The 24478-nt window shown below is 38.3% G+C and overlaps 2 protein-coding genes across 2 annotated transcripts in view; one reads left to right on the top strand and one right to left on the bottom strand.

Moving 5' to 3' along the window:
• ROCK1 (Rho associated coiled-coil containing protein kinase 1) overlaps nucleotides 1–24478 on the bottom strand; it is a 647994-nt gene that overhangs the window by 491878 nt on the left and 131638 nt on the right. The gene's annotated exons all lie outside the window — the stretch shown is intronic.
• GREB1L (GREB1 like retinoic acid receptor coactivator) overlaps nucleotides 1–24478 on the top strand; it is a 147546-nt gene that overhangs the window by 46018 nt on the left and 77050 nt on the right. Inside the window, exons 7-9 of the mRNA XM_049770188.1 lie at nucleotides 17997–18113; nucleotides 19616–19735; nucleotides 21760–21897. Coding sequence (XP_049626145.1) covers nucleotides 17997–18113; nucleotides 19616–19735; nucleotides 21760–21897 — 375 coding nt within the window. The remainder of the gene's footprint in view (nucleotides 1–17996; nucleotides 18114–19615; nucleotides 19736–21759; nucleotides 21898–24478) is intronic.

Here is a 24478-nt window from a genome sequence, read left to right as displayed (position 1 = left end):
TTTTTTTAATCAGGGCCAGAGCGATGGTGCAGCGGTAGGGCGTTTGCTTTGCACACGACTGACCCAGGACAGATGGCAGTTTGATCCCCTGGTGTCCCATATGGTCCTCCAAGCCAGGAACGATTTTTAAGCACATAGTTAGGAATAACCTCTGAGTGTCACTGGGTGTGCCCCTCCCCCCCCAAAAAAGTTAAATGAAAGCAAGGGATATAATCATCTTATCTCAAGATAAATAAAATGATTGGAGAAAAGGTGCCATAGAAGACAGAAAATTTTACATGAATAGTATTTATCTTGTTGACTTTCCACCCCATAGATCTAAGATTCTTGATACATGGTAAATGCTCAATAAATAACTGTTGAATAATTAATTAACCAGATATAAAGGTTGGTTCGGTGTGATACAGCTGGAAAAATGCTTTCTACTTGGGATATTAGCTCATTGATAACTTTGTAAAAATAGCTTTTATTGGGGCCGGTGAGGTGGCGCTAGAGCTAAGGTGTCTGCCTTGCAAGCGCTAGCCAAGGAAGGACTGTGGTTCGATCCCCCAGAGTCCCATATGGTCCCCCCAAGCCAGGGGCAATTTCTGAGCACTTAGCCAGGAATAACCTCTGAGCATCAAATGGGTGTGGCCAAAAAATAGCTTTTATTGTAATAGAATTACCTTTAATTTTTCCTTTTATTTCAATTTTAATTATTTTAAATTTATTTATTTATTTAGGCACCATGGTTACAAACATACTTGTAGTTGGGTTTCAGTGATAAAAAGTACATCTTTCTTCACCAGTGCAACCTTCCTTCCAACAATGCCCTCCCACTCTCCTCCCCCACTCCTTCCTGTGTTCAAGACAGCATTCTACTTCTCTCACTCATTACCATTGCCATGATAAAAGTTAGTATGGTTATTTCTTTAACTGCATTCACCAATCTGTGGTAAACTTCATATCATGAACCTGTCCTCCAAAAGCTCATCTCTATTGTCTCTGGGTAGTATTATCATACTGTCTTTTATTTTTCTTAAATCCCACACATAAGGGAGACTATTCTTTGTCTATCTCTCTCCCTCTGACTCATTTCACTCAGCATAATAGTTTCCATGTCCATCCAGGTATAGGAAAATTTCATGATTTCTCTTTTCCTGACAGCTGCATAGTATTCCATTGTGTATATATACCACACTTTCTTTAGCCACTCATCTGTTGTTGGGCATCTGGATTGTTTCCAGATTCTGGCTATTGTAAACAGAGCTGCAATGAACATAGGCGTGCAGAGGGCATTTTTTTATTGTGATTTTGTATTCCTAGGGATTATCCCTAGAACTGGCATTGCTGTATCATATAGGAACTCAATTTCCATTTTTTTAAAGGAATCTCCATATTATTTTCCAGAAAGGCTGGACAAGATAGCATTCTCACCTGCTGTGAATGAGAATTCCTTACTCCCACACCCCCACCAGCACTAATTGTTCTTGTTCTTTGTAATGTGTGCTAGTTTCTGTGGCTTGATAGAGTACCTCCTGTTGTTTTGATTTGCATCTCCCTGATGATTAGTGATGTGGAGCATTTTTTCATGTGCCTTTTGGCCATTTGTAGTTTATTGAGGAAATGTCTGTTCATTTCTTCTTCCCATTTTTTGATGGGGTTAAAGGTTTTTTTCTTGTTAAGTTCTGTCAGTACCTTGTATATCTTAGATATTAACCCCTTATCTGATGCTGATGCATTGGGTGAATAGTTTCTCCCATTCTGTAGGTGCCTTTGTGTCTTAGCTACTATTTCCTTTGAGGTGCAGAAACTTCTCAGCTTAATATAGCCCATCTGTCTATTTCTACTTTTATGATGTTTTCTCCTTGAAGATGCCATAGTCTCAATATCGTGGTGTGTTTTACCTATGTGTTCTTTTATATACCTTAGGGTTTCTGGGTCTGATATCAAGATCTTTAACCCATTTGCATATGACCTTTGTGCATGGTGTTAGATGGAGATCTGAATTTGCTTTTTTGTTTGTGGCTAACCAGTTGAAGAGGCTTTTCTTGCTCCATTTTGCTTTTCTTGCCCCTTTATCAAAAATTAATTGATTGCATGTATGGGAAACATTCTATGTATATTCAAGTCTATTCAATTGACCTAAGGTCTGTCTTTATTACAATAGCATGCTTTTAATGAATATTGCTTTATAATACAATTTAAAGTTGGGGAAAATGATGCCTCCCATCTTCTTTTTCCTAAAGGTTGCTTTAGCTATTCATAGATGTTTATTGTTCCAAATGAATTTCAGGAGTATTGGATCCACTTCTTTGAAAAATGTCATGGGTATCCTTAAAGGAATTACATTAAATCTGTACACTGATTGGGGAGTATTTTTATATTAATGATGTTAATCCCCCAATCCTTGAGCAGGGTATGTGTCTCCATTTGCTCATGTCCTCTTTTATATTTTGAATCAGCGTTTGGTAGTTTTCTTTGTATAGCTTCTTTACCTCTTTAGTTAAGTTGACTCCAAGGTAATTGAGTTTCTGTGACACTATTGTGAATGGAATTGTTTTCTAAGGTCTATTTCTTCTCTATCATTATTTGTGTATAAGAAGGCTATTGATTTTTGAGTATTAATTTTGTAGCCTGCAACTTTGCTATATGAATTTATTGTTTCTAGAAGCTTTTTGGTAGAGTACTTAGAGTTTTCTAAATATAATATCATGTTATCTGCAAACAGTAAGAGCTTGACTTCTTTTCCTATCTGGATGCCCTTGATATAATTCTTGCCTAATTACTATGGCAAGTACTCCAATACTATTTAAAATAGGAGTGGTCAGAGGGTGCAGCCTTTTTGTACCAGATTTTAGAGGAAAGGCTTTTAGTTTGTCTCCACTGATATTTATATAATATTTGTCATGGGCTTGTGGTATATGGCCTTGACTATATTAAGAAAAGTTTCTTCCATTGTGAGATGAAATCCATTGTTGAAAGTTTTTATCACAAATGTGTGTTGGACCTTATCAAATGCTTTCCCTGCATCTATTGATATAATTGTATGGTTTTTATTTTTTTCTTTTGTTGATATGGTGTATAATGTTGATTGATTTGCATATGTTAAACCATTCTTGCATTCCTGGAATGAAACCTACTTATCATGATGTATGACCTTGATGATGCTTTGGATCCTATTTGCTAGGATTTTATTATGGATCTTTGCATCTTGTTTCTCAGGGATATTGGTTTGTAGTTTTCTTTTTTGCAGCATCTCTGTCTGCTTTTGGTATCAAGGTGATTTTAAAAACTATTTGGGAGTGTTTCTGTTTCTTCAATATCCTGGAAGAGCCTGAAAAAGTATTGTTAGTAGTTCCTCATGAAATTTTGAAAGCATTCTTTTGTGAATTCATTTAGGCCGAGGCTTTTGTTTTTGGTAAGACTTTTTTATTATTATTTTAATTTCCTCAATAGTGATGTATGTGTTTAGGTGTGCTAGATCATTTTGGTTCAACCATGGAAGATTATAAAAGTCCAAGAATTTGGGGCCAGAGTGATGGTACAGTGGTAGGGCAATTGCCTTGCATACAGCTAACCCAGGACAGACCCCGGCATCCCATATGGTCCCCCTAGCCAGGAGCGACTTCTGAGCACATAGCATAAGCGTCACCAGGTGTGCCCCCACAAATAAAAGGAGTCCAAGAATTTATCCATTCTTTTCGTTCACTTGTTTTGTGGCTTCTCAAAGTAGAGCTTCTCAAAATAGTCTCTAATTACCTTTTGAATCTTTGTGATCTCTCCCGGTTAATTTCTAATCTGGTTTATTAAATTTCTCTCTTCTTTTGTGAGTTTTGCTACTGGTTTATTGATCTTGTTGATCTTTTCAAAGAACCAACTTTTACATTTATTCATCTTTTTTTTTAATTTTCTTTTTTGTTTTTTTTGGGCCACACCCATTTGATGCACAGGGGTTACTCCTGGCTAAGTGCTCAGAAATTGCCCCTGGCTTGGGGGGACCATATGGGATGCCTGGGGATTGAACCACGGTCCTTCCTTGGCTAGCGCTTGCAAGGCAAATACCTTACCTCTAGCGCCACCTCACTGCCCCTCATTGATCTTTTGGATTGTTTTTTGGATTTCTACTTCATTAATTTCTGCTTTAAGTTTTTTTTTCCTTCTTCTTACCTATTTTTGTTTCATTTTGTTGATCACTTTTTTAATTTTATAAGTTGTATCATTATGTTATTATGTAGGCCACTTCTTCCTTCCTGATGTGTGCTTGCAAAGCTATAAATTTTCCTCTTAGTACAACTTTTGCTATGTCCAACAAATTTTGATAATTTGTGTCTTCCTTTGCGTTTGTTTTCAGGAATCTTTTGATTTCCTTTTTGATTTTATCTCTGACCCACTTGTTCAGTAGTCAGCTGTTTAATTTTCAGGTGTTAAAATATTTTCTCTGTGTCTCTTTGTAGTTCACTCTAATTTTAGTGCTTTGTGGTCTGAGAAGGTAGTTTGTACAATTTCTATCCTCTTGATTTTATGGAGATATGTTTTATAGATCACATGTGGTCTCTCCTGGAGAATGACTCATGGGCATTGGAGAAGAATGTGTATCCAGTTTTCTGGAAATGAAGTGCCCTATATATATCTATTAGTCCACTTTCTTCCATTTCTTTTTTCAGAGTTAGTATATTCTTGTTGGGTTTCAGCCTGGTTGACCTATCAAGGGGTGACAGGGCGGTGTTGAGGTCTCCCACTATTATTGTGTTGCTATTGATGTCTTCTTTCAGGTTTGTCAACAATTGTAGTAAATATTTTTCTGGTCCCTCATTGGGTGTGTATATGTTTAGGAGAGTGATTTCTTCCTGCTGTACATATCCTTTGATTAGTAAGAAATGACCATCTTTGTCCCTTACACTTTTTCTGAGTATAAAGTTTGTGTCATCTGATATTAATATGAACACTATAGCTTTTTTAAGGAAGTTATTTGCTTGGATGATTGTCTTCCAATCTTTGGTTTTGAGTCTATGTTTGTTCTGACTATTCAGATGTATTTCTTGAATTCAGCTTTTTGATTCATTTTGCCACTCTGTGTCTCTTAATTGATGCACTTAGCCCATTGACATTGAAGGTGATAATTGTCATGGGACTTAGTGTCATCTTTATATAGGAGTTTGTTGCATCTCTTGGTCTATATTCTCTTAAAGTAGTCCTTTCAGTTTATTTTTTTTTTTTTTTTTTGGTTTTTGGGCCACACCCTGCCGGGCCCTCAGTTTATCTTTTAAGGCTTGTTTTGTGTCTATAAAGTTTCTGAGCTGTTGTTTATCCATGAAGCTATGTATACTTCTTTCAAACCTGAATGTGAGTTTGGCTGGGTGAAATATTCTTAGTGAAGCATTCATTTCATTGAGTTTTATTACTATATCCCACCACTGCCTTCTAGTCTTGAGGGTTTCTTGTGATAGGTCTGCTCTGAATCTTAAGGATGCTCTTTTGAATGTAATTTCCCTTTTTCATTTTGCTATTTTCAGTATTCTATTCCTATTTGTGGGGTTCATCATTGTGAATAGGATGTGTCTTGGGGTGCCTTTCTTTGGATCTCTTTTAGCTGGTACTCTTCAGGCATGTAGGTTTTGGTTGTATGCAATCTTTAGCTCTGGCAGTTTCTCTGCAATGATGTCCTTGACTGTTGATTCCTCTTGGGGATTTCCCTCCTGGGTCTCTGGGACTCAATGAAGTCTATGTTGTTCCTCTTGAGTTTATCAAAAACTTCTATTTTCATCTACTCACATTCTTTGAGTATTTTTTTCCATTGTCTGATCATTTGCTAAATTTAAGGCTCTTTTCTAGTCTCTTCTGTTGTATGGAGTTGTTATGCATCTTTTTTTCCAGCTCACTGATTCTGTCCTCAGCTGCTGTTACTCTGTTGGAGAGGCTTTCCAGTGAGGTTTTCGTTTCACCTATCTAGTTTTTCAGACCAGTTATTTCAGTTTGGAGTCTTCACAGTACTATTTTCAGATCTTCTTCATTATTATTTGTGGTTTGTTCAGCTCAATCCATGCTTTCTTTGAGTTCTATGAGGATCCTCCATATTTCTTCTCTGAAGTCCTTATCTGAGAGGCTAAATAGGTGGTCGGTACTTTCCAGATCATCAGAGCTGCCATCTTCATTCTCTATGCAGGTTGGAGGCCTTTGTTGTCACCCCATTGTGATGCTTGTAGTGTGGTGTTTTTTCTATATACTGTGTCTAAGAGATGTATGTGACCACAAAGCTAATTGGAGTGGCTGGGATCCTCTGGCTCCTCCTTTCATAGACAGGGTTAGCTCACCTCTGTTGATGTGCTATCAGCAAGCTCTTCTGAATGGAATGGCTCCTGGCAGCAGCAGTGCTATAGTAGAATTAACTTTAAAGTCACAGTATGCGATTTATTAATGAAGTAAGTGCTTACTTTGTTCATTTAAGAAGTACTTTTGTGGGCCTGGAGAGATAGCACAGCAGTAGGGCATTTGCCTTGCATACAGCCGACCTGGGAGGGACTTGGTTCGATTCCCTGCATCCCATATGTTCCCCAGTCTGCCAGGGGTGATTTCTGAGTGCAGAGTCAGGAGTGACCCCTGCGCACCACCCGATGTGGCCCAAAAATCAATCAAAAAATAAATTAATAAAGTTTAAAAAAAAGAAGTACTTTTGTTGCTAGCTCTCTTGTCTACATGTAACTATTGTTTATTCTTATTTTATTGATTTGTTCATCTATTTATTGGTTTGTATTGGAGCCACACCTGGCAGTACTCAGGACTTACTCTGTAAGTCAGCTGTATCCAAGGCAAATGCCCTACTGCTGTGCTATTGCTCTGGCCTCCCCTATTCTTATTTTTGATTAATTTATTCCACTGCTTATAAAATGCTTACATATACATTTTCATGTATATGTGTTTATACATAATACATTTTATATTCATGTTATAAATAAATACAACTATATTATATATAAATCTAAATATATTTGTGTATCATATAATTAAATATCTTTTATATACAAACATTTACATTTTATTATATGTAGATATACATTGTATTTTCATTTGCATTGTTTACTAGTATTCATACATATGTAGTGAAATTTTCTTCTTCACTTATCCTTGCTTTTATTTGATAAAAGAGACAAACAGGCAACCACTATAATTAGTTTCTTATTATCTTTATCTATTATCTTTATATATTTTCAAGCATACACAAATAGAGATTATTAACTTTACACCTTTGTTTCTTAGAGACATCATTTTCTTTCTATACACAGTTCTTTCTACTCCTTACTTTTTACATTGTTACTTCATAGAGGTCTTCCAAATAAACAAGAAGTTTTTCATTTATTTCTTTATTGCTAATAGGTGTTCCCTATTAGTAAAGTTTTATATTATTTCCAAACAAAGTGACACTGAATAACCACAATATAGATATCATTTTCTTTTTTGAGGGGGGCCACACCCAGTAACGCTCAGGGGTTACTCCTGGCTATGCGCTCAGAAGTTGCTCCTGGCTTGGGGGACCTTATGGGACACCGGGGGATCGAACCGCGGTCCGTCCAAGGCTAGCGCAGGCAAGGCAGGCACCTTACCTCTAGCGCCACTGCCCGGCCGCTAGATATCATTTTCTTGTATTCATAAAAATGCAGGAATTTCTGGATCAAATGTATACTCATTTGTAATTTACATCTATGCTGCCAAATTACTCCCCAAGGAATTTGTACTAATGTATGTGAACCCACACCAACTAAATGCAAAGCATGCACTGAACCCACTGAACTGTCTCTTTGAACCTGCTTTCTTTATTAATTTTTGTTGATTTTGGACCAAGCAGTGATCTGGGATTCCTCCTATTTCTCTGATCAGGGGCTATACTTGATGGTGCTCAAAGGACCAAATGTGATGCTGGTCATCACATACGTGGCAAGCATCTTATCCACTGTTCTCTCCAGTTCTTTGTAATGTGTTTATGTCTGGAAGAGAGAGATTTATTCAACCCTTTCAATATGGATTAGCTCCTTGTCTTGTAATCAAGCATTTTTTGAAAAGTTTACATTTCTTCCATTGAAATGCTGTACTGAGGGCCCGGAAGATAGCACAGCGGCGTTTGCCTTGCAAGCAGCCGATCCAGGACCAAAGGTGGTTGGCTCGAATCCCGGTGTCCCATATGGTCCCCCATGCCTGCCAGGAGCTATTTCTGAGCAGACAGCCAGGAGTAACCCCTGAGCACTGCCGGGTGTGGCCCAAAAACCAAAAAAAAAAAAAAAATGCTGTACCGAAGCTGGAGTGATAGGACAGCAGGTAGGGCGTTTGCCTTGCATGCTGCCAACCCAGGTTTGATCCCCAGCATCTTGTATGGTCCCCCAAGCCTGCCAGGAGTAATTTCTGAGTGCAAAGTCAGGAATGACCCCTGAGAGCCACAAATAAACAAAATAAAAAAAAAAAGAAATGTTTAAAATAATTCAAAATTTAGTTGGCCATAAAATTTAGTGGCTTATTTTTGGACTCTGTTCTATTTTATTTATCTATTTTCTTATGTTAGTACAACACTGATTACTGTAACTCTGTGTGACGTTCTGATATGAGGAAATGTAAATTCTCCCATCTGTTTTTCTTTTCCCAGGTTGTTTTGACTATTCTGTGCCCCTGGCACTTAAATGAATTTGGAAATTAGTTCCTCAAATTCTGCAAAGAAACCAGTAGAATAATCTTAACATGGCTTGTACTAATTTTCTTTTCCTCATGTTAGGTGTGAATCAAACTCCTGAAATATGATAAGCATTCACTCTAGCACCGACTCAAATCCCCAATCCCTACATTGACTCTTTAGAACTATTTGAGATTTGCCTTCTTAACAATAAGGCTATTGTTATTGTTAAGTTCATGACCCATAGATATGAATGATCCGTTGATAAGAATGGCTTTCTATTTATTTAGATCTCTGTTTCTTTTTCTGGTGCTGGGGATGGGACATGCGGTCTTACATATGCAAAGCATGCACTCTACCTCAGACATACATGCCAAACACTATTTGGGTCTTTAAATGTTTGTTTCAGCAGTATTTTGGAGTTTTCATAGTACATGTTTTGGATTTCTCTGATTTGCTTTATTTTTAAGTTTTATTTATGATAGGGGTTGGAGAGATAGCATGGAGGTAAGGCACTTGCCTTGCATGCAGAAGGTCAGTGGTTCTAATCCCATATGGTCCCCCACGCCTTCCAGGGCAATTTCTGAGCATAGAGCTAGGAGCATAGAGCCAGGAGAACCCCTGAGCACTGCCGGGTGTGGCCCAAAAACAAAAAAAAAAAGTATTATTTATAATGCTATTGTAAATCATAGCCAAGAACTACTCACTACTCTGTGCTCAGGCATGTCCCATATGATCAGTGCTCAGGGATCAAACCTGGACTTCCTACATGTAATCCATACACTCAACCTGTTGAGCTATCTCCCCATCTCTCTTTCTGTAATATTCATTGAAAGTGAATAGAAATTCAGTGGACTTTGTTTGGCAGAGGTAGAGCTCCCAAGTAATGATCAAGGGACCCAAGGTCCACTCCTGGCCAGTAGTTTAATACCTAAGCCTGGAAATGAGCTGCTGCTTGAGCCCAGTGTTGTGGGGGTCACCAGTGTCACATCAGTAGTGTCAGTCACTTCTAAGAGTATACCTAGCTGTGCGTAGGAGGCCTATGCAGTGCCTGAGTTTAAATTTGAACCTGTGTGTATGAAGCATTACAGTTTCATTCCTTTGAACAATCTCCCGAGTACCACAATTAACTCATGTCTGTGTGTATATATTTGGGTGTGTTCCAAGGACTGACAAAATATTGTGCTGGGGATTCAAATTAGGGATGCTACTGCTGAAACTTATAAAAACTAGTACCTTGTATTTTATACTATTTCTCTGGTCCAACTTTTGTATATTTATCTTGTTTCTTACATTCTGTGTAAATTTTCTTATTAATTATATTTTGTAGTAAATTTTATAAAAATTTATTTTTGTCTATTTTATCTGAATTTTTCTATTCTGACATCTATCTGAGTTTTTAAGGGTGTCATAAAATATATTATAGACTGTGTGAGGACTGGAGTGATAGTAAAGTGGGTAGTGTGTTTATCTTATACTAGGTGAAACTAGGTTTGACCCCTGACACATAGTCTCCCAGACCCTTCCAGGAGTGATCCCTGAACACAGAGCCTGAGTAAGCCCTGAGCACTGCCAGGTGTGGCCCCAAAAAACGAAGGAAATAATAAACTAACTTAAACAACAAAAAACTATTTTCTCACAATCCTAGAGGTTGAAAATCTAAGGTCAAAGAGAAAAAGGTTGATTTTTCCTGTGACTTCTTTTACCTTTCAGAAGTTTTCTTACTATGCCATGTGGCTTTACTCTGTGTGCATATACCTTTATCTTTCATCTCTTTTAAGGGAATCAGTTATATTAGATTAAAACTCTATCTTTATGACCTAATTTAGGCTTAATTGCCCCTTTAATAGTAATATATCCAAATACTGTTCTAAAATCCTAGAGATTAAGACTTTGAAATAGGAATGTATTGGTAAGGGTCACACATAATAGAAGCCTATTTTATAATTCTTTGATTTCTGTAAGATTGTCAGTGATACCCTCTTTCTTTTTAACTGTTAATTTTAGTGACGTATATTTTTCTCTTTATTAGTCTTGCGAAAGGTTTGTCAATTTTGTTGATCCACTCAAAGAACAAATTTTTGGTTTTCACTATTGCTTACCTATTCCTTATTGTGTTTTTTTTCCTGCTCTAATTTGCATTATATTCTTTCTTTTGATTACTTTAAATTTTTAGTTTGCTCCTTTCTTATTTTCTTAAGGTAGAAACATATTTTTATTTGAGAACTTTTTTAATTTATGACATTGGCTTTAAAATTTCATTTGAAGTCAGCTTTTCTCAATCAGAGTCTACTATAAAGATGATAATTCTCCAGTGGTTTTAACATTACTTTGTATCTTTGTTATCAAGCATCCAGCTTTGCTGTATTTGACTTTGTTTGGCACTTGATATAAGATGTTGAGCCACCATAATTTTTTTCTGTATATCCAGTTCTCTCAGTACAGTTAATTGAAAAGTTCATCTTTTTTGCTGATTTGAGCTGCTTCATTTATCTTTGTTGGAGGTGGGGAGAGAAAGATAGTGGTGTGCTCAGGGTCACTTTTGGTGGTATTCAGGGGAGCAAGAGACTGAACACAGATAAGTTGTATGTAAATCAAGCATCATCATCCCTGCTCCTTTCTTTTTTTTTTTTTTTGGGCCACACCCTGTGAGGCTCAGGGGTTACTCCTGGCTATGCGCTCAGAAGTTGCTCCTGGCTTCTTGGGGGACCATATGGGACGCCGGGGGATCGAACTGCGGTCCGTCCTAGGCTAGCGCAGGCAAGGCAGGCACCTTACCTCCAGCGTCACCGCCCAGCCCCACTCCTTTCTTTTTTATACTAAACTCTCATTGCATTTTTACTGTTTTATTTCATTAATCTGCTTGTCTCCTAATACATCAAGATCACAGTGTTCTGTTGACTGAAGTTTTATAAAGTTTTATTGCATTATCATGTTAATCTCACTTCATTTCTTTTATTCAGAATCTTTCTAGCTCTTCCTGTGTTTGTGTTTTATCTCAGCAAGTCTATCAATTGGAAACAATTTAATAGCAATTTTAATAATATCTAAGCCTAAAAATAAAAATAATACCTAAACCTGTTAATATTTTTCTAGGACCATCTCTTTTTTATTGTAAGCATTTTATTCAAGAGACAAAATTGATTAACATATTGAGGTAAACTAATATAACATAATATAGTAACATAACATAAGATATAATTAATATAATATAACAATACATGTAAGTCAAAAACATTTCTGATTAAAACACAATTTTTTTATCATAATGGCTTACATATCTTTCACAGTAGTATTTTAGGTACATATTAACATTAAATCGGGGGAATATCCATCACCAAATATGTCCTCCCCCCATCCCAGTTCCCTTTCTGCAACCCATATACCCCACCACCACCCCCGGGCTGCTAGAGTAGGTGGTCCCCTCTTTGTCTGGCTTACTATTAGTGATCATGTATCTGTTTGGTCCTGGTACCCTCCCTTGTTTCCCCCTCTATTTAAGAGGCAGAGCTAGATAAATTGAGTTATGTGGTTTTGTTTGAAGGAAGGAAAGGCAATAGATTGGGGTACAAAATAAGAAAGAAAAAAAAAGTCAAATATTCTGAAAATGGGCGGAGTCCTAGAGGCTTTCAACCTCAGTTTGAGAGAGACTGTGAAAAAGGTAATTAAAACACCACAACAATACAGAAAGAAATATCAAATTAAATATCCAGTGAGCACTACAGCAATAAAGACAAGCACCACACAATAGTCCCAGTTCTGAAATCAAATCATGCTGGAGTACAAAAAGAAAGAGAAAGATAAGATAAAATAAAATAATATTGAAGAGATCAACTTCAATCTCTACACCAAAATAGAGATGTCAAAAGAAAATCAATCAATCGATAAATAAATCTGTGGAAAATGATGTTTTGTGCTTTTTTTTTCTTTTCTTTTTCCCCCTGCATAGGCACAGTAACTATTGGGGATATTGTAAAGGGAATTCTCTTGGTCTAGGAGATACAGGGTTTCTCCACCCCTGAAGTATACTGTCATGGGATTAACTATAGACTCCTTGCATGATCATTTACTCTCCCCTTGCTGCTTTTGTGGTGTATGGAAGACTTCTGCTTCCATCTTGGATGGTAAAATCAGGCCTCTGTATCTAGAGATCTTGGTGTCTGTGCAGCTCAAGGAATGGAGCTTATGATGAAGTCTTTCTTTGTGGTTCTAGCAGTTCTGCTTCTTCAGTGTCGTTTTAATCCATCTTCTGTAGTTGGTGGTCTTGGTCATTATGTTGCTCCTAGGATGGAGCCTGGGATAAGGAGGACCATCTCTTTTTTTTTTTTTTATGGTTTTTGGGTCATACCCGGCAGTACTCGGGGGTTACTCCTGGCTCTATGCTCAGAAATCACTCCTGGCAGGCTCAGGGGACCATATGGAATGCTGGGATTCGGAAGGACCATCTTATATTTGCAAATTAATTTAGATTAATTAACTCCTTGTGTGTATGGAACCAGGGATTGAACTAGGACCTTAAACATGACAAGCAATTTCCCTATGTGCTTGCGAGTCTACAGGACTGCACTTGACGGTGCTCTGGGGATCATACATTACAGGGGACCTAAGAGGAGGTCGGCCACATGAAAAGCATGTCCCTTAATCCCTGGATGATCCCTGGCTCTGTAATGGACATTTTCTCTTTTTTAAGGGCCTTTGGCTTTGTTTTCTTTTAGATTTTGTCTCAACACCCAGTGATGCTCAAGGCTTACTCATAGGTCTTTACACAGGAATCATTCCTGGTAGTGCTTAGGGGATCATATGGGATGCAGGAGATAGAAACCAGGTCAGCCTTGTGCAAAGCAAATGCCTCATCCACTGCTTTTTCTCTCTAGCTCTGAATTGGCATTTTCTTAAAGATGAAATAATCCTGTTCAGAAGCATGGTGTATCTTGACATTTGTTGAGATCCATTTTTTTTTTTTTTTTTGGTTTTTGGGCCACACCCGGCAGTGCTCAGGGGTTACTCCTGGCTGTCTGCTCAGAAATAGCTCCTGGCAGGCATGGGGGACCATATGGGACACCAGGATTCGAGCCAACCACCTTTGGTCCTGGATCGGCTGCTTGCAAGGCAAACACCACTGTGCTATCTCTCCGGGCCCGAGATCCATTTTTTTTTTTTTTTTTTTTTTTTTGGTTTTTGGGCCACACCCGGTGACGCTCAGGGGTTACTCCTGGCTATGCGCTCAGAAGTCGCTCCTGGCTTGGGGGACCATATGGGACGCCGGGGGATCGAACTGCGGTCCGTCCTAGGCTAGCGCAGGCAAGGCAGGCACCTTACCTCCAGCGCCACCGCCCGGCCCCGAGATCCATTTTCTTAATGACATTTTTTGTTTTATTTTGTTTCGTTTGGGGCCACACCCAGTGATGCTCCAGAGTCACTTCGGGCTGTTAAACAATTATGTAAATATGTAAAGTAATACGAATAAAAAACTGAAAAATTGTAAATAAATGAAATCTGTAAATTTTCTTTCCTAAAATGTTGAATGGCTTAAAGAAAAAGGAAAAATAGGGCCGGAGAGATAGCATGGAGGTAAGGCGTTTGACTTGTATGCACAAGGACTGCAGTTCAAATCCCGGCATCCCATATGGTCCCCCGAGCCTGCCAGGAGCAACTTCTGAGCATAGAGCCAGGAGTGACCCCTGTGACCCAAAAACCAAAAACCAAAAAAAAACCCAAACAAACAAAAACAGAAAAAAACAAAAATAAACAAAGGAAGAATACTGAAATTACCCAGTATGCTTTCTCACACCTCACACTTACCACATATATAAGCTAATTTTAATTACCTCTTTCATTTTAAAGATTCCTCAATTCTCAATCCAGCTAATTCTGCAATCAATTTAAGTGGAGCTCAGGACCTGACCCGGAATAAGAATGTTGTGAAGCCACTGGCTTTATCTTTGCAGGTTGTGGGGAAGACGTTTGCTGCAGGTGATGTTCTCCTCACTTATATTTGTTTAGCAGATACATAGTTTACAAAAGGCTTGTGTGAAATTTAATTGAGAACAGAATAGACGGGGGTAAAGCTACTTCTTTGTTAGTGGATGTTTAAAAAGTGGAGGAACTTTCTGTAGTAATGTGTATAATCATAGAAAGCTTCTTATTCTCTTTTCCAATCAGAAGAGGAATAGATAAATTTTAGTGACAGAGTAGATTGATTCTATTAAAAAATACATTTCAGGGCCCGGAGAGATAGCACAGCGGTGTTTGCCTTGCAAGCAGCCAATCCAGGACCAAAGGTGGTTGGTTTGAATCCCGGTGTCCCATTTGGTCCCCCGTGTCTGCCAGGAGCTATTTCTGAGCAGACAGCCAGGAGTAACCCCTGAGCACCGCTGGGTGTGACCCAAAAACCAAAAAAAAAAAAAAAATAGATTTCAGGTACCTGCTATAATGAGAACTGAGGATACAAAGATAAATAATTGCTCTCTATGTACTGTATCATATTAGTAGAGGTGACCTGCCACTAGTTTTTTCCACGAAGCACAAAAAATATAACAATATGCTAGGGGAGCTCATAAGAAGGGACTTTAACTCAGCATTTTACAAAGTAGTTAAGAATGAATTGATGAGAGCCAGAGCGATAGCATTGTGGTAAGGTGTTTTCCTTGCACATGGCCAACACAGGACGGACCCTGATTCAAATCCCATCATCCCATATGGTACCCTGAGCCTGCCAAGAGTGACTTCTGAGCGCAGAGCTAGAAGTAACCCCGACTGCCACCAGGTGTGACTCAAAAAAACGAAAACAAACCAAAAAAAAAGAATGAACAAGAAGAGGATATAAAACAAAGGAGCAAGAGACCAATAGTTCAAATTCAGATGTTAAAAAGAAAGTAAAGAAGTAGCAAGATGTGTTCAGTAGCTTCAAGAATTAAGAATTGTTGAAGCCATGACATGTAAAACTCAAAAGAGAAAAATGGGGGACAGAAAAAGAGCAAGCAAGGCCAGTCTAAAATGCATGGATTTTATTCTGTAACTTATTGAACAGAAAAGTGACATAGTTCAATATGAACTTGATCTAAATCAATTCGGAAACAAAAATAGATAAGATATATTTAAAAAATTGAAAATCACTCAGTGATAGTAGGCTGGAAAGAAAAGAACAGATAGGAGGACTACTCAGGTGTGACATTGGCCGAACTTGAATGGTTAATATGAGTAATACTTTATTCTGGTCTAGTGATGGAATTTCATTACCTGAGATAGGAATATATAGGGAGTAATTTGTTCGCAGGAAGAGATTGTGAGTTCAGTTATGAACATGTTGAGGTATTTATAAGATACTTCAAGTAGAATAACTCAACAATTAATCAGAATTGATGGTTGATCTACAGTTGAACCCCCAAATATGTGGTTAAAATCACTAGGAAAAGAAGTTATTTCCCAAGGAAAAAAATAGTTTAAGGCAAACTGAACTAAGAATAGAATTTTAGAAAATTCTAATATTTAATGAAAATTAAATGATCAGAGATGAAGGAATAGAATATGTTGTTCTAGAAACTTTCTAATAGTTAACTAAGTTACACAGGCTACTTTTGTTTTTACTCTGATCCAACAATTCTTGTAGAATCTGTCTTCTTGTTACTTTTTGGTTTTTGTTCTCAAAGGGCCCAGATAGAATTCAGGACCTCAGGCATGTGAGGCACATATTCAACTTCTGAGCCACATCCTAGCTACCTCCTTTTATCACCCAAACTGGATATGTTGTTGACTTAAACAAATAGAATTCAGACTTTCACAGCATTACAAAAATAATGAAGTGATGGGTCTTAACAGTAACTATTATAGTTGATAAAACTAGTAGATGAAAAACTAATGAATAACTTCAAATTTGAGGATTAGGATAGCAATTCTTAAATCTTCTGATCAATCTCTTAGCATCACAAAAAGAAAGAAAACCAGCCATGGTACTCATGTTGGATTTATACAACAGTACTCATAAGGATACTCTTGCCAAAAAAGAAATCACTTCTGAATCTGAAAATCCTCTATAGTTGTTTATATCTATGAATACAAGGGTCAAAGGAACATGAAATGACACCATGATGATCCCCAACATTTCATATGGTGCCCCAAGTAATTCTTTTTTTTTTTTGGTTTTTGGGTCACACCCGGCAGCGCTCAGGGTTTACTCCTGGTGCTATGCTCAGAAATCGCTCCTGGCAAGCTCAGGGGACCATATGGGATGCCGGGATTAGAACCGCCACCCTTCTGCATGCTAGGCAAATGCTCTATCTCTATGCTATATCTCTGCTCTCACTCCAAGTAATTCTTGAATGCAGAATCAGGAGTAAGCCCTGAACATTAACCAGTTGCAGCCCAAAAAAGCAAAAGAATGAAGGAAAAAGGAAGAATGACAAATTAAAAGAGATGTAAGGGACATAGAATCCAATTGTAAAAAATAAATTTTGATATGGTACTTTGAAAATTGAAAATTGATATTTTATATTTAAAGCTATTAATTATTCATTGTTGAATGTATAATGACAGTATTGAGCTTACAATTTTGAGTCCTTTCTTTTAGAAACCTGTTCAGAAAATATTTTAGGATGAAGTTATATAATAAATGAATTTACTGCAAAATAATCCTGAGCTTCTATGTGTGTTTTAGAGGAAGTGAGAAAGAGATAAGGATTGTAGATAAAGTAGGATTGACTATATAAGAGCCAGAGATGTAGTTCAGTAGTAAAGCACTTACCTTGTATGTGTGAGATCCTGAGTTCAGTCCCTGGCTACATACACATAGACACACACACACACATAAACACACACACTATTAGCTCTGTGTTAATAAATATTGAAGCTATGTGGTGGATACCTAGTTTATTACAATATCTTTATTTTTGTATATTTTTTTAAAACTTCTATAATACAAAGCTTTAAAGATTTCTCTGAAAAAAGGGGCCAGAGAGATAGCATGGAGGTAGAGTGTTTGCCTTGCATGCAGAAGGACGGTGGTTCAAATCCCGGCATCCCATATGGTCCCCCAAGCCTGCCAGGAGCAATTTCTGAGCATAGCACCAGGAGTGACCCCTGAGCGCTGCCAGGTGTGACCCAAAAAAACAAAACAAAACAAAACAAAAAAGATTTCCCTGAAAAAGATTTTGAAAGATTTCTTGGACTCCTGGAAAATTATTTTAAGGTGGTATTTAGTTAGTTACTAAGTACTGATGATGATTATAGCTAGTTTTATACAACAGGACTGGCTCATAAGTGAGATTCCTTTGGGTCCTTAGTCTGAGGTTTGTCATATGGTTGTAGAATCATAGAAAGCAGTGTCCTGCTTCCTCTGTCTGAGTGACTTTCTTGTCTACCACAGATGCTGCTAATGGAAACAGTAGTCATAGTGGGAAGAACAGCGCATCTAGCTCCACTCCATCTCATTCAGGGAATTACTCTTTGTCACCAAGACCTAGCTATGCACCCGGAGACCAAGGTAATAAATACCCTCTTAGAAATTTGAAATAAGTTCATTTAATTATTGAAAATGTGCTATGTAGTTTGGAACAATGATTTAATCTGACAGTACACTCCAAAGTCTTTCCTTATCTTGTCATAAAATGTTGGTTGGGGTCAAGCAATTGAACAGCAGGTGTTTGCCTTGCATGCAGCTGACCCAGATCCAATCCTCAGGATCCCATATGGTCCTTGGAGCATCACCAGGAATGATCCTTAGTGCAGAGCGAGGAGTAACCCCTGAGCACCTCTGAGTGTGGCCCAAAAAGAAATTTAAAAAAATGTTGGAGTTGTTTTGGAGTAGGCATTTGGTTTGTTTTTGGTTTTGGTTTTGGTTTTTGGGTCACATCCAGCAGCAACTCCTGGCTCTATGCTCAGAAATTGCCCTTGGCAGGCACAGGCAATGCCGGGATTGAAATCACCATCTTCAGCATGAAAGGCAAAATGCCTTACCTCCATGCTATCTCTCCGGCCCCTAGAGTAGGCATTTGTGCCACAACTGACTCCACTCAGGCATCATTCCATGCTCAGGGGACCATATGGGGTGCCAGATGAGTTAGTCACATTCAAGGCAAATTCCTTTCCCACTGAACTAACTAGCCCTGTAATAAAACTGCTGATTGGTGTAAGTGGGAATGATTAAGTTTTTTGATGATAGCAAAGAATAAGCCTAACCTGGAAGTAATATTGAAACAGATGTCTAAAAATATGTGTTGAAAAACTAAAGTATGCTGACCAAAGTAAAAAATTTGAACTTCTTTTTGTTGTGCAACTTTAGTCAAACTTAAACCTTCCTCTCTTGTCTATAAAATCTATAAATTAGGGGCAGGAGTGATGCAGTGACAGGTAAGACACATATCATGCATATGGCTGACTTGAGTTTGATCTCTAGCACCCCATATGGTACCACATGCACCTACAGGAGTGATTCCTTGAGTGTAAGCCCTAAGCAAATCTTGTGTGACCCAGAAACAAAAAAAAATTGGTAAATCAATATTCTTGTCCTATAACAACTGAATTTTGATTAGTCAAAACAGTTGAGGTAATCTGGGTAAAAGAGCATGCTGATATTAGGTACTATTAGTATGACTAATTTTATCTTTATTTCTAGAAGAGTGCTTAGATTTTTAAAAGTATAATCAGATGAAAAAGGTTCTATGTTACTTTGACTTTATTCCTTTCTTTCACTGAGATTTTTGGAGTATAATGGGATAAAAAAAATTCTATGTTGCTTTTATTTTTCTTTTGGGGCCATGCTCTGTGATGCTCAGGGGTTACTCCTGGCTATGTGCTCAGAAATTGCTCCTGGCTTGGGGGGCCATATGGACTCTAGGGGATCGAACCAAGGTCCTTCCTAGATTGGCCACATGCAAGGCAAATGTCCTACTGCTGTACTATCGCTCTGGCCCCTCTATGTTACTTTTTGATTTTATTCTTTTCGTTTACTACTAAGGTAGATTCATCACTTTCTTTTGTCTTCAGCTACCATGTTCATATCTGGGCCACCAAAGAAAAGGCACCGAGGATGGTATCCTGGACCACCTGTTCCCCAGCCTGGCTTAGTTGTACCTGCTCCTACAGTTCGCCCTCTTTCAAGAACTGGTAAGATTTCAAAAAATATGAATTGAATCTTCTTAAATTAGCAAATGTGCTTTCTACTCATATTATGACATTAGGTCCTTGAGATAAAATTTTATAACTAATCATGTATACAGTATTATGTAAGGATATGTGTAAATAAAATGGTTAAGTTCAGATCCCAAGATGTAGAAGTCACTGGTGAGGTCTGAGTCGCTGGTGAGGTCCAAGTTGCTGGATGTAGAAGTCACTGGTGGGGTCGGATCTCAGGTGAATTGAGCACTCACACAGAAGCATCCACCAGCCTCTTCTGAAGAGTGCCTCAAGTTTATTGTTGGCTGAAAAGGGATATTTATTTTAGGGGAGAGTAAGGTGGAGAGTAAGGTGTGGACTCTGTGTCCACCAATTGGGTAGGATGTGAGAGGGGATTATAACAGGGTGTGTGCTTCTGTGTTTAGGAAAGACAGGGCAAGGGGATTAGGGAAAGCAGTATGTGCTCTGGATGTTAAAACAGGGTGTATGTTTAAGGTGATTAGCTACAGATATGAATTGTAGCTAATACGTTTTATTTTTGTTTTGTTGTTTTTGAGCAAACCTAGAAGTACTCAGGGCTTACTCCTGAATCTTATGTGTTCAGGAATCACTTTTGATGGTACTTGGGAGACCACATGTGGTACTGGGAATCAGATTGGAATAGGTCATGTACAGGGCAAGGACCTTAACCCCTAGGCTCTCTCTATGGACCCTCCTTTATGAGTTCTTTATGGCCATTTGGTGCTTATGATTTTATGTTCAGACCTGCATATACTTTGCTGTAATAAGTAGGTATAGCATCTCTAAGTCATAGGTATAGCATCTTTAAGCATAGTCTGTCATAATTCTTTTTGTTGTTTAGTTGGGTTTTTGGAGTTTTTTGTTTGTTTGTTTTGGGGCCACACTGGTGATGTTCTAGGGTCACTCCTGGCTATGCGCTCAGAAATCGTTCCTGGCTTGGGGGGACCATATGGAATGTTGGGGGATCGAACCGCCATCCATTCTAGGCTAGCACGGGCAAAACAGATGCCTTATCACTTGTGCCACCGCTCCGGCCCCATAGGTGGATTCTTTTTTTTTTTTTTTTTTAGCCTGAAAATATAGCTCAATGGATGAGGTTCTGGGTTTGAATCACAGTACCAAAATAAACACACACACACACACACACACACACACACACACACACACACACACAAACTTGTAACTTTATGTTCGTGTATTTGGACCACAGAACTGAAGTTACCAAAAGGGGAACAAGGAGAGTGTAGAAAGGGGTCCAGTGGCAGTGCTGGAGGAATAATGGCAGTAGGATGGAAGGCATAGTGTGCTTGTGTACATTTTGAAGAGTAACACAATTGCTCTCCTAAAGTGAAGGCATTTTTGTAAACTAATACATGTGAAGAAAAAAAGAAGGAAGTTTTATTTAAATCTTTTCACTGATTACATAGAAATGCTATATACAAGAATTGTGTCACTATGTTACTCTGCTGTCTCTGGGTAGTACTGACTAGTCATGTGCTGCTTCTTCACATCTTTCTCTACTTTGTACTCTTTCTATAATGAGCAGCTGTGCCTTGATAATCTAAGAGTGTGGCACTGGGTGAAGTGGGAGAGATAAATTACAAAACATAATTCAAATAATTGATGTAAAAAAAAACCAACTAGACCCACGAGGAGGAGTCAGAGCGTCCTCTCCTGAGCGTGAAGCCTGCTTCTGTGGCTGCCTTTTGCCATTGATGATCGTTAAAAAAAAAAAAAAAAAAAAAAAAACCAACTAGAATGAAAAACTATCAGAATGCTAAAAAATACTTATCTTTGTAATGTAATTGTAATTGATTTTTCTTTTCTCAATTCTAATTTTGTACAATAACTATGAAATACCTTCATTTAAAAAACAACAGAACATATACTTCTTTTTTATGTTTTTAAAATGATTACACCTGCATTGATTTCAACTGCACTTTATTTTTAACAATCATGGTTAATACTTTTTGCCAAACAACTTTTTTTTTCAGAGTCCCTTTTATCTACCCCAGCTTCACAGACTTCATTAACTGGAATTTTACAACCTCGGCCCATTCCTGCAGGGGAAATTGTAATTGTTCCTGAAAATCTGCTGAGTAACTCAGGAGTCAGACCAGTAATTCTGATAGGTAAGTCTTAGGAATTCCAAATTGCCTATGTCCACAGGAATCTAGGAAATGATTCATCATTTCACACTATGTTTATGGATGTATCCATTGATCCACATACTGATTCTTTTAGCTTTTATTGGGTAAGTCCTTCATGGTATATTCAATATGTGAATAGAAATTAGAATTAAAACGAGGCAGCTGTTTAATGGCTCACTCCTCCATGTTTATAGCAGTCACAAAACTCTGGTAATAGAGCTGAGAATCACAGAATCTGAGAGAAGAGGGAATATAATTCTGCCTGGAAGAGGTCTAAAAAGACTTCTCAGAGGTGATATTTCTTCTAGGTCCCAGAGGATTGGTAAGAGTGGATGAGGTAAGAGAGAGGATATTCCATTTCAAGGGAGCCAAACTACAAGAAAAGGGATCGAACAGAACCAGCTCACAGTCCCACCCAGAAGAACCAAGAGTCAGGGCCCATAACTGCAGATCTGAACCATGGAGAATAATTGCATATCTGTAAATAAAGAGTGTGTCTTTCTAAGCTCTAAGCTATCATCAGTATCCTTGATGGGCATGAATCTTTTTCTAAGTTGTCTATAAATAAAAGTATAGACACCAAAGAATCTCAGGATTCTAAAACTTAGTATCTTTTATACCCACATCAGGTACCCTTATTTGAACTCACTTCAAGAGGAGACTGCCTACTTAACTTTCTAGTTAAGTAGAAACCAGTATTTATAAACCATGATATAACACAAATGAAAATTGCCTAAATGGGGGGATGGTGCATAACTGTGGGAGTTAACTAGTAAAACAGTGGGATTAAAGAAAACACAGTTGGAAGGGGACCACAGTTGGAAAAGACTGAGAAATATTCTTCTAAACTAAACCACAGATAGAACCCACTGTACTATCTGTGAGGGGTTTAAGCCTCACATAGTCTCTGGTTCATCTCTGTTAAATGTTATCTGATTCTTGTGGTTGGATTGAGCCTACTGATATGGGTGGTTTTGCTTTGAAATAAGTCCTTTATCAGGCAGTCCTCTCCACATCTCCAATACCTGCCAGAATCCTGGTTGTTCAATTGTTCAAATTCCTTATGATCAGCAAGTTCTTAATGAGCATTGGAGCATGGTGCAAACTAAGCCTACTGTCTATGGAGACACTTTGGTGTGTGCCTTTTAAAAAGACAAAGAGACTGTTATCTTTACCACACAACCAAAATGACATGTTTTTAGCATGTCTTTGTCTCATCTAGTAAGATAACTTGAGGTTATTTTCCTCACATTTAGAAATAAAATGTTAAAAAATTAGTTAAAAGAGCTAGAGATGTGCTTTTTATTTGCAATTGATGAGTACAATCTTAAAAAGTTTTGTTGGTGGTGGTGGATTTTTTTTTGGGGGGGTGCCCAGGGGTTACTCCTGGCTTTGCACTCAGAAATCACTCCTGGCAGGCTCAGGAGACCATATGGGATACCGGGATCAATCCCGGGTCTGTCTCAGATCAGCATCGTGCAAGGCAAACACCCTACCACTGTGCAATTGCTCGCTCAGGCCCCTTAAAAAAGATGTTTTAAAAGGAAATATCAGGAATGAAATGTGATGTCGTTTCTCTTTTGACCTTGTTTGAACAAGGAATGTTATCAGAAAATACATTCTTTTAAGTTTTTTTTTTTATTTCTTGAGCCACACCCAGCATTGCTGGGGGGCCATTCCCATTGTACCGTTCAGGGACCATTCCCAGCAATGCTGGGAACTGTTGTTAATTGTTTGGGTTTATTCTGGGCCACACCTGACAGTGCTCAAGAGTTACTCCTGGCTCTGCACTCAGGAGTCATTCCTGGCTTCCTAGAGGTCCCAGTGGACCATATGGGATGTAGTCAAACCTGGGACAGCTATGTGCAAGTCAAACAAGCACCTTACCCACTATACTATATATCTAGCCCCAGTTGCTGCTGTTAATATTTTCTCCCTTTTCTTTGAGATTTTTATTATAGTGATGTCAGAGGGTCATTCATTGGGGGAAGAGAGCAGTTAACATATGTGAATTGTAATGATTACACATAGCTCCTGGGTGTGTGCTAGAGAATGGACAGTCTGTTGCTGCACTGGAACCCTGCTTTTGGAAAGCCAGACCAGTCCTTTTAGCCAATGAACAAAAAACATTTTGTCACAGTTGGTTTAAAGAATACAGCTCATTTCAGAAAGATCCATCAATCCAGTCACCAATGGCAGAGATGTTGTAGTGATATCTTCCTTCTGTGGAACCCAATGACAATATAATTTGAATACTTTCTTTCCTGTTCTTCTGGTTTAATAATGTCAGAGTTGGGGGCCAGAGAGATAGCACGGAGGTAAGGCTTTTGCTTTGCGTTCAAAAGGACGGTGGTTCAAATCCCGGCATCCCATATGGTCCCCCGTGCCTGCCAGGGGCGATTCCTGAGCATAGAGCCAGGAGTGACCCCTGAACACTGCCAGGTGTGACCCCCCCCCCAAAAAAAAAGTCAGAGTTGAGTCAGAGCAATAGTACATCAAGTAGAATGCTTGCCTTGCTTGTGATCAACTGGGGTTCAGTTCCCGGCATCCCATATTGTCCCCC

The sequence above is a fragment of the Suncus etruscus genome, chromosome 3 (genome assembly GCF_024139225.1).
Source record: "Suncus etruscus isolate mSunEtr1 chromosome 3, mSunEtr1.pri.cur, whole genome shotgun sequence".
Classification (NCBI taxonomy): Eukaryota; Metazoa; Chordata; class Mammalia; order Eulipotyphla; family Soricidae; genus Suncus; species Suncus etruscus.
Note: the sequence above shows the minus strand (reverse complement) of the source record. Positions and strands in the feature narration are given on the sequence as shown.